Raw genomic sequence first — 11,161 nt, 5'->3', positions numbered from 1 at the left:
TAGGTTTCAAGTAAGTGACTTTTATTTTTCTCTGACATTTCACAGTCAATATCTGCAAAACTTCATACTTTCTCAAAAGAATTCACATTTGCTAAATAAACTTCTACCCTAAAGAATTCATAGCTAGAAAACCACTTCAATGTATGCACAAAAATTACTTTTCTGCTAAAGGAACCATAGTAGAAAATAAAAAGTCAGACAATACTATAATCAATAAAAACCAATGAGTGTAATAAATTACAAATGTCATTAAATCCCTTTCCCATAACCATTGCAATCTGTAACTTTTCTAGATATATTTCAATAATGCCAACAAAATCTGCCAAAAGTTCTCTTAAGGGTTGCTCTGAGCTAAAAATGGCTTCTCACCTACAGAAAACAGCAGCTCTGCCACAGTACTTCATAGCCAATTATGTTATGCATCGCTAAAACCATCACTACTTACAGCCTTGGGCAACCGATGGAGATCTTTCTGGTCACCTCCAAGGTTCCTCCATTTGCTGATCTGGCTTCTGGCCCCAACTGTCTGCTGGCCTCAGTGGATCTCTCCTTCCAAGATCTATCTTCTCTACTTGGGTTCATCTGCTTACAGCTCCAATAGGGAACAAACACCCATGGTAATAGCCTGGAGAGACTTCTAGCACTAAGTTACAAGATTAGAGAAGAGCTGGGGGTGGTGCTGCTTCTCCTTGCCACTCAGCAGTGAGGACTGATAACGGCTTTCATCATCTTTTACTGAAACAGGGAGGGAAATGCAAGCCTTAATCTAGAAAGAAGAGTCCAAGAGGCTTATAGCTCCACAGAGGGTTTTTCCAATGGAATAAATTTGGTTCTCAGCAAGTGTTTTCAGATTTTTGACACTCAGTAAGACTCATGACTGGTGCCCAGGCTGTTCTGAATGCACCTGTCTGTATAGCTTTGCTGCCAAACGTACTGTGCCAAAAAGGAAGCTTCCTAGCATGGTGCACGGAGTAGAGCTGCTATAGTACCACACAGATTCAGGGGAGGCGAAGAGAGTGGGCCAAGAAAAAAATATTAAAAGGAGCTGAATCTGCCTAAAGACACATTTGCTCTGATTTCTGAAATTCTTTCAGAAAGTAAAGAGCAGGTAATAATTCTGCGTTGATGAGGGGAGTCTAGGGATGTTACCAAGTTGTTCACTTCTAAATCAGTCATATCTAAATCACACGTTTGTGAACAAAGTATAGGCAATCTGAAGCCACATACTTTTTAAACTATGTTAGAGTTACAACTACCTAGGAAATGTCATCTTTAACTTCTCGTCTTGGTAAAACTTTTCTTTGCAGAAAGGGTGAAGCTGGGCTGGGCGTGGTGGCTCAGGCCTGTAACCCCAGCACTTTGGGCGGCCGAGGCAGGCAGATCAACTGAAGTCAGGAGTTCGAGACCAGCCTGGCCAACATTGTGAAACCCTGTTTCTACTAAAAATACAAAAATTAGCTGGGCGTGGTGGCAGACACCTGTAATCCCAGCTACTTGGGAGGCTGTGGCAGGACAATCACTTGAACCCGGGAGGCGGACGTTGCAGTGAGCTGAGATCCCACCATTGTACTCCAGACTGGGCAACAAGAGTGAAACTCCGTCTCAAAAAAAAAAAGAAAGATGAAGCTGATCATATAGAACTTATTAAGATAATTTTGTAAAGAACAAAGATTTTCAAGAGGATGAAATTTTAAAATGAGAGAATATTTTGAAACTTTACTACTTAGAAACATAGTTGCCTATTTAATGAAGCTGAAAAGAACATGTATCATCTGGAAACTCTGGTCATGGTCTCCATTTCTAGATGAACTTCATATAACCAACATTATACCTTTGGCTTTGTTGCCAATATTTAACACATGAAGGAAACACAGAAGACAATGCTCTATAACTGCTTCCCATCACTATGACATGGAACAAATGAAAATTTGGGATGTGAAAAGAAAATGGGTAAGATGCTTTCCAATTTTTTGTAGACTTATCATACCTTTGAGACAACTATTTAATTCAAAGTTTATCAAGCATAATAATCACTTCTTTTATCAAAATAAAAGAAAAAAAAAACAAGATGGCAACAGAGTTAACTTATACTACATCCCCAGGAACCACTGAAACTATCCTTAAGATTTTTAGATATAAAACAGGATATACTGTTTCAAAAGAAGAGAGAAAAAAAGCCTAAGTTACCAGAATCGTCCAGCTCCTGACCATGAGATATGCCAGCCATGTCTATTTTCTTCAGCTTCTAAGTCAATAAAGCAATTCATCGACTATAATTCCAGATGGTACTGCATCCATTCCACACCTTAAAATTTGGAAGTATTTTTTTGCCTGCTAGTTTAAGAAAAATCTGACTTGCAATGAAAGTCTAGGAGTCAGATGGTACTACCCTTTCCCTTGACTTTCAAGTTTAAGAAAACAAAGCGTTGAGTGATTAAGTGCTCGCAACCAGGTGCAACCTGTGCCCAGGGCATTTTAGGTCTTGCCCAACTAGCACGATGCCTTGTGGAATGCAAGCAACCTCCTCTTATTTCTCTCTGTGACTAAGACAGGCAAGGGAAGATCCATGAAGGTTTCTTTATGTCACCTACTCCCTGGCTCAACAGGCGTTGCTCTGTATGCTCATTCGTGTTACTGCACCCTTGATCTTGGTGAGAGAGTGGGATGATGGGAGGTGACAGCAGGAAGAGCCCCACACAATCATCTCCTGCTTTGCCCCGTGATCCACTGAAGCACCTGCAGGCTAAGGAAAAGGGGCTCAAGGGCACTCCCAAACTGAGGTCCTCAGTGGAACGGGGACATATGTATCCTGTGCCCAGACCACAAGTTAAGACAGCAGCCAGGTATTGGCACGTGGCTTCCTAAGTGAACCATGACACAGGTTAAGTTTAGAAGGAAAAGCTCTTACATAAGCTTTGGGAAACAGGAGTAGGTAACAGTAAATGAGCAAAAAGAACCACTCAAGTAACAGGAAAATATGCCTCTGTACTATATGTCTGGGTGATCAGAGAATGCTTCTAGGTCACTGCCTGTATTACTGGACCCAGGTGTTAAAGATGCCTGCAGCTTGGCCCAAGCCTGGGGGGCCCTGCTCTTGGTGGCTTCTATAAACAGCTGGGTTTGCTCCTTTAGCTGGTCTAGTTCTACCTGAGTTGCCTGGTTCTGACGAATCAACTCCTTGGTTTTCAAAGTGATCTCTAGCAAACCAGATTTGTGTAGGACTACTAGGGTATTCTGAAAGCGCCTATGTTTGCTCTGCCGCTGCTCTAAAAAGATATCTGGGCTGCGGCAGAGGTGCTCTGTAGCCCATAAAGGTGAGCTATAATTAGCAGACAGTGGTGAAAGGGGAGAGTTGCTCTCTAACCCATGGAGAGTGCTGTCTGATGCGCAGACAGGACTGGCGGGGGAAGCGAAGGTCAGACTGGGAGCTTTAGCCACGTGACTGCTGGATACCGGCTGAAGAGTCTGTGGACTTCCACCTGCCACCAGAGAGGGCACACCCTGCAGAGCTGAGTCCTCGGCAAGTTTGGCGCTGGGTGGTGCTGGCGTCGAGGGACTGGACGGAACAGCACCAACCTTGGTTGGCTCACTGGAAGACAAGCTAGGCCCAAGTCTCTCAGTACAGATTTTCTTCTGCACTCCACTTGCTCCTTTTTCTTCTGGGCCAAGGGAAAGGCCCCTTTTGCCTGGATGTGGGGCTATTTTGGTATAAGAATTCAGAATGGGCAAGTAGTTCCTGGAGTCGGACTTTTTCTCGCCAGTGTGGCATGGACTGACAGGAGATGGTACAGGTGGATGAAGGAATAAGAGCTGTGGCTGTGCTGAGATCACTTCAAAGGAGGGCTGGACAGTCCATGACTGGAGCTGGGATGAGCTGCTGCCCTGAAGACAAAGGAGGAGAGCAGCACACTACTCATTACTGCCGAAAGGATAGAGGAGTGAAGCTTCTGTCAAAGGGGCAAGTGGATACTCAAATGTTTAGAACAATTTCAAGGACAGCACTTCCCTCACGTAGTGGTTTGAACATCTATTTGTGTCTGATATCACAAATACTTTTTTAACTTTTTCTAAGGGAAAATTGGAGGAAATACCTATTTTTATTCAAGTGCTATCACTCAGAAAAATAAATGGGTAGGTAAGGCAATGACATAGCTAAGGTCATAACTGAAACAATAAAAATATGAATTTCCTGGTGTAAGTTAAAATGTGACTTTACACCAAAGTATATCTTCATTTAGTTACATCTGGAACCTCTTTTACCTGAAAATAACTTTTGATTAAAAAGTAACATATTGGGCCAGGTGTGGTGGCTCATGCCTGTCATCCCAGTATTTTGGGAGGCTGAGGGAGGTGGATCACCTAAGGTCAGGAGTTCGAGACCAGCCTGGCCAACGTGTGAAGCCCCATCTCTACTAAAAATACAAAAAATTAGCTGGGCGTGGTGGTGCATGCCTGTAGCCCCAGCTACTTGGGAGGCTGAGGCAGGAGAATCGCCTGAACCCGGGAGGTGAAGATTACAGTGAGCCGAGATTGCGCCACTGCACTCCAGCCTGGGCAACAGAGCAAGACTTGGTTTCAAAAACAACAACAACAACAGAAAAAAAACAAACAAACACCCATATTGTCAGGAGTCTATGGGTCCCTGTTTTTAGGCAGTGACATCCAACGATCATAAAACCATTCAAAATAATAACAGCTACCATGTATTGGTGCTGACTATAGGCTACCACTGTGTGTAATGTTTTACATGAGTTACTTAATCTATATGACAACCTCATGAGGTAGTTACCATTTCCCTTCATAAACAGGAAACTGAGGCTTAGAAAGTTGAAATAACTTGTTTTAAGTCACCAAGTTACTAAGTGATGCAGTTAGGATTCCATCCTCTGTCTGACTGTAAAACTCATCTGAGCCATTCTGCTATACTACCTTTGTTTTATTACTCCTCAATTATGCATTACTTTTTAATTAAAGTATTGATTCAGACGAAATCTAATAAAGAAGGACATGGCTACTTGTCTCCAATGTTTGAAAGCCAATCCAGTTCCAACCTGGTCCCAAAAATCTGAGTGTAGATAAAGCCAGGCAGAGGGCAAGTCTGATAGAGGTTCACATCCTCAGTGGGGTCAGGTGGGGTCATCTGATTTATCTGAAGAACATTAAGAACTGTCTTCCCATACATGTACATGCGCACACCATTTTGCACACATTTCAGTTTCTTGGATGCAAGGTTAGGAACTTTAGGCCAACTATAATTCATTTCCCCTGCAAAGGCTAGAACGTTCTGGAGTCCTCTTGATGTTCAAATATACTCCAGGATTTACTAAGGCAAGCAATGCTAGGGCCAGAAACCACATTTCCTTGTCATAGGAGATCCAAAATCAAGAGGTCTTTTGAAGTAGAGATCAGCCTGTTCCAGCTCAGTCAGAAGCAAAACTTCATGCCCTCTCTAGGGATGACCTACTAGGCAAATGGATCTGGAAAATATCTAATGCATTGCTTTCCCATGATTTTACTGGACTGTACTTACTAATGCTACTGTTATGCCCACTGTCCTAACAGATACTTAGCTGACTTGTTCTAATTATTAGATTTTACAAATTGTATTATTCATGTTGAAATCACCTGAGGGAATACGGAACAAAATTTTAGACTTGGACAGGGTCTCAGAATCATTTCACATAAACCCTTCATATTAAAGATGAAGAAACTGATATCCATCATGGTTAATTATGTACAAGATCACACTGTCTAGTGACAGAGATGGAATCAGACTCTCAAAAGAAAAATATCTAAAACCAAGCAGCCATAATCAAGACATTACACAACATGCAGAGGGTTTTAAATGTGTATCATTATTTTAATTTTAGAATATGCTGGATTCTAGTATGTTTTTTAAAAACGAAATAAAACTCCTAGACTACTCCCTTAGGTCAGCCTCTTAGCTCCTGATCAGACCCAGCAGCCTTCCTGGCGGGTCTTTGTCCTGAAGAATGTGGCTCTGCTGGAAAAGCCTACTCACTCCGTAACTGTGTGTGTGGGCTGTTCTCAGCCTTCTGGAGCTGCCAGCCTAGCCTACAACAAAGAAGGGATATAAACACAGACACACAAGAAAAGGACAAGGAAGCCAGAGAGGAAGGCAGGGAGAAAAAGAACTGGGAGAAAGGAAGCCCAGGAAAAGCACTGGCAGCACCGGTGGGGCCGGGGCAATCTCACGTGGGCTTCATTTCCTGTCTCTATTATTTCTTTTCCTTTCAATAAGGAGAGCCATGCTTCCAGCTGAGATATGATTTACCAAGCAAAAATCTTCAAATTCCTTTTCAGAACTCACCAGGCTGCCTTGTTGAAAATCAGTTTGTGTTCCTCATACATAACGAGGTAATAGCTAAGACATTAAGATTTCCTGTCGGGTTAAAGCCATGTTCTAACCTTTTACCCTAAGGAGGGAAAAGTCAACTACTCAAGCCAGATTTCAAATTTCACTATCTTCAAGTAGCCTCATCACTGAACCCATATCAGAACTGATATATTTTCAGACGAAAGTACGGTAAGACTAAATTTCTTTGGCTGAAATCAATCTTTTCTATTCTCAGACTTCTCTATTCCAACTTAACCAAGCTTATATGATCAAGTTCTCAGTTTCAAACACTAGAGCTTAACTTAGATTTTCATCTAAATCTTTTCTTTCATATCTAGACAATAATCATATAATATACACAGTTAGGTAATGAAGCCCCAAACAGGATGTGTTTCCACTCCACAACGATGCTGTGTGGATTCTGCTGGTATTCCCATACTTGAACCAGGAGCAGTTTCGTCACTAATGATGGGCTCTGGCTAACTACTAAGAAAATGCTCAGTATATGGCATAAGAAACAGGGAAGGCCGGGCGCGGTGGCTCAAGCCTGTAATCCCAGCACTTTGGGAGGCCGAGACGGGCGGATCATGAGGTCAGGAGATCGAGACCATCCTGGCTAATACGGTGAAACCCAGTCTCTACTAAAATATACAAAAAACTAGCCGGGCGACGAGGCGGGCGCCTGTAGTCCCAGCTACTCGGGAGGCTGAGACAGGAGAATGGCGTGAACCCGGGAGGCGGAGCTTGCAGTGAGCTGAGAGCCGGCCACTGCACTCCAGCCTGGGCAGCAGAGCAAGACTCCGTCTCAAAAAAAAAAAAAAAAAAAAAAAGAAACAGGGAAATTGCCTCTACTTCTGAGATAAATGCATTCTACATTCTTAAATTCCCAGGGCAATTCATATTAAAAAGAGCTTCTTTTGTTTCTACCCTAAACTCTGCCACATGTTAGAATGCACCACTGAAGTTATGCCATTTCTGCTTGGTTCCTCTATATACATTTCAGGGTCCCTTTGGACAAACTATGAATACAGAAATAAAACAACCTAGCTGTCTCAAAAATGAGAACACACATTATGATTCTTGTACTCCTTTTTAAAACAGTGTCACACTTGAAAGATAACATCTGCTCCCCAGGAGAGAAAGTACACATTGGTGTGGTTCTAGTGGTCTGTTTCTAAAATCTCTCTCCTTGGCAGAAAATATAAATCTCTTCCTTTATACACAGGAAGCTCAGAAATTTTTATTTGCAAAGCCTTTAGGTGATATTAGTCCTCCTCACCTGTTTGACCAGCACATTCTTCATGACGACCATGGGAGACAGGGTAGGGAAGGCATTCTTTGCAGTTTTGGAGTTCTGCCTCGGCCTGTCTTCTCTGCTCCAGCCTAAGGCGCTCAGCATGTCCTCGGACTCCATCTGCTCTGCGGAGCTCAGACATTCCGAGCTCCCATCTGGTGGGCAGAAGAATGGTCAATTCACTTAGGCTCTAGACTAGGGGTTCTTAACTAGGCTCCTAAGGAGCTATGGACCTCTTGAAATTGAATGCAACACTTGTGATGTGTTTTTGTGAATTTTATTAAGAAGGAGGCTTTTAGCTTTCATTGGCTTTTCAATGGGATCCATAATTAATCCCTCCTCCACCAAAGATTAAGAATTATTGCCCTAGGACAAGTTTGATTTCCTTTCTAACTCTCTTATGGACAAAAACCTGCCTCAATTAGGGCTCACATGAAAGTAATCACCACCAGTCTACAGGAGAAATGAGTTCGAGGCTTCAACGTTAGTTTATTACTTTTGAGAATCTGTTGTTGAGAAAGGAGATGGGTATGGCCCAAGGTAGGATTAGGACCTTCAGAGGCTCTGGGTACCCCAAGAGGTAATTACAGTTAAAAAAACAAAACCAATCTGTAAACCTCAAAACAACTGCATTTTATCCAGCTTAAGGAAGACTGTATGACTAGAAGGATATGCATCAATGGAAATATTATTTAGAATCTCCAGTGACACTTTTAAAAAGTTATAAATGTTGGGATCCTTCCCTTGATCTACTGAAGTGATTTACCTGGTTCCATAGTAGCGTATTTTCACAAAACACAAGTAATCCAAATGTACATCTCTAGTTAAGAACCATTAGACCAGGCCGGGCGCGGTGGCTCAAGCCTGTAATCCCAGCACTTTGGGAGGCCGAGACGGGCGGATCACGAGGTCAGGAGATCGAGACCATCCTGGCTAACACGTTGAAACCCCGTCTCTACTAAAAAAACTACAAAAAACTAGCCGGGCGAGGTAGCGGCGCCTGTAGTCCCAGCTACCCGGGAGGCTGAGGCAGGAGAATGGCGTGAACCCGGGAGGCGGAGCTTGCAGTGAGCTGAGATCCGGCCACAGCACTCCAGCCCGGGTGACAGAGCAAGACTCCGTCTCAAAAAAAAAAAAAAAAAAAAAAAAAAAAAAAAAAAAAAGAACCATTAGACTGAAAACGAATGAGCCCAGAAGCAATGTACATATTGAGTGCCCAGATCTTGGTTTCTAAATGCCATTCTGCACATAAAGGAAATGAGGGCTCCTTGGAGAAACAGCTGATTCCAAGACTTTGACAGGGAAGATACGAGATGAGCCTGGACAGCTTGTTGTCCCAGAAAGCAAAGAAGTGCTCAAACACTAACAGAGACATGTCAAAGAGACACAAGAGCTATCTTGAAGGGACTCCCGCTGGTCAAATTTGAGACAATTTGAGTATCAGAAATCATGATTTTAACGGATTAACAAACTGAATTACAAAAGAATTCCATGACTACATTAGTGATACTCAAAGAAGAGGGAGGAGGGAAAGCACTTTTTACAGAAGAATGTCAGCCAATAATGTACGAAGAATGGTAAAATTAGAAGATCACCACTTTTTTCTTTGATACAGAGTTTCGCTCTTGTTGCCCAGGCTGGAGTGCAATGGCACGATCTCAGCTCATCACAACCTCCGCCTCCTAGGTTCAAGCGATTCTCCTGCCTCAGCCTCCCGAGCAGCTGGGATTACAGTCATGTGCCACCACGCCCGGCTAATTTTGTATTTTTAGTAGAGACAGGGTTTCTCCATGTTGGTCAGGCTGGTCTTGAACTCCTGACCTCAGGTAATCCGCCCGCCACAGCCTCCCAAAGTGCTGAGATTACAGGTGTGAGGCATCTCGCCCGGCCAAAATCACCACTTTTAAACCACCAATGTACTGATTCAGGCAAAGACCATCAATGGATGCTAACTCCGGTAAAGAGTTTGTTGGGGAATAGGATAGTCACACAATTATAAAGTATTGTATGATCTTATAAAAAATAAATTACTTATGAATTACAAAGAGAAAAGGGTACTTTAACAGTAAAGAAATCTGGTACACACTATCTTAGCCAAGTGACCAACCAACCAGAGCATCACCAAGAGTAAGACTAACTTACGAGTCTCCACATGTGTTGCAATGGGAAGGATACAACATCAACAACATAGTATTCTGGTCAAGATGCTAATCCTGACCCTAATAATGGGGACACTACCAGAAAATCCAGGGTGTGAGACATTCTACAAAGCAACAGGTCTGACTCATTCAAAGATGTCAATGTCATAAAAGAAAGAATAAAAAGCAAAGAAAAGATAGGGGGGTGGTTATAGTTGTAGACTAAACCAGACTAAAGGACAGGACAACTAAATGCAATGCTCAATCTTCAGTTGGATTCTGGATCCAAAATAGACAAAAAGACAAACAGCTGTAAAGGAAATTATTGGGACAATGGGGGAAAATCTGAATATGCAGTGTAGCTAATGATAAGTATCAGTGTTAAATTTCTTAGGTATGATAATGATATTATAACTATATAGAAGAATGTCCTTGTTTTTAAGAAATTTGTACTGAAGCTATATAGAGGTAAAATGTCAAGTGTTTGCAATTTACTTTCAAATAATTCAGTGTGTGCGTGTGTGTATCCGTGTGTGTGTGTAGAGAGAGAGAGAAAGCATATATGACAAAAAGATAGATATATGGGGTATTCATTTGCTTTTGTATAGATTTGAAATTTTTTGAAATACAAATGCAGTAATTAAAATGGGAAAAATTGTCCTGATTTTACGAATTTCATCCTACTCCAAGGTAACTGGAATAACTCAGTGAGGAAATCACTGGCACGTGGCCTAAGAGTGGCTAGACGCATTCCAGTGGCATTCACTGGGGCTACTTTCTGGGGCATAATGAGTTTGATTATTTTAATACCACTTTATGTCTGAGTAGTACAATATTCTTAAAACAACTGGCCTGACAAAGTTGAAGTTGTTAGAAGTGTCAAAATGTCAACAGTACTGGAAATAATAGATGGTAAGATTATTGATAATGTTTATTTTCTTCTTCGTGGTTTCCTACATGTCCAAGCTTCTATAATGAGCATGTATTCATGAAATGAAAAACAGACAAAAAGCAAACATGATATTAAAAGAAAAAAAAGAGACACTAGGCCTCCAATGTTTCCCAAACCTGTCTGACCATACAACAAAAACACTTGTTTTTTAAAAAACCCACATTCCAGGCCCTGTCCAGACCCTTGAGAGTCTCCAGGAGGGGGATCTGGTGATCAATATTTTTAACAAATGCCTCAGGTGAGCTTTATGATGAGGCAGGCTTGGGAAACAATGCTGAGAGACAGAAGAAAAATCCAAAGGGAAGGTTGGCCCGCCCTTCCCTGGACTGTCCTGGCCCTGGGCAGGGCAACTAATTCCTCTTAATCTAATCCCTTGGTCGGCGCTCTGTTCCTCTTTGAGCAACAGTCTATTTATAATT

At 42.1% G+C, this 11,161-nt stretch overlaps 1 protein-coding gene across 2 annotated transcripts in view; it reads right to left on the bottom strand.

Moving 5' to 3' along the window:
- Positions 1 to 11,161, bottom strand: part of CIPC (CLOCK interacting pacemaker) — a 38,563-nt gene continuing 27,402 nt past the window's right edge. The window contains exons 3-4 of one of the 2 annotated variants that reach the window (XM_010382704.2): positions 7,638 to 7,807; positions 1 to 3,882 (exon numbers count right to left, since the gene is read on the bottom strand). In XM_010382704.2, the coding sequence (XP_010381006.1) occupies positions 2,989 to 3,882; positions 7,638 to 7,807 (1,064 nt within the window). In that variant the 3' untranslated portion in view covers positions 1 to 2,988. The remainder of the gene's footprint in view (positions 3,883 to 7,637; positions 7,808 to 11,161) is intronic. The other variant, XM_030930625.1, reaches the window with a different exon arrangement.

Source organism: Rhinopithecus roxellana, chromosome 5, assembly GCF_007565055.1.
Source record: "Rhinopithecus roxellana isolate Shanxi Qingling chromosome 5, ASM756505v1, whole genome shotgun sequence".
Taxonomy (NCBI): Eukaryota; Metazoa; Chordata; class Mammalia; order Primates; family Cercopithecidae; genus Rhinopithecus; species Rhinopithecus roxellana.
The sequence above is the reverse complement of the archived record's forward strand: the minus strand, read 5'-3'. Positions and strand labels throughout refer to the sequence as shown.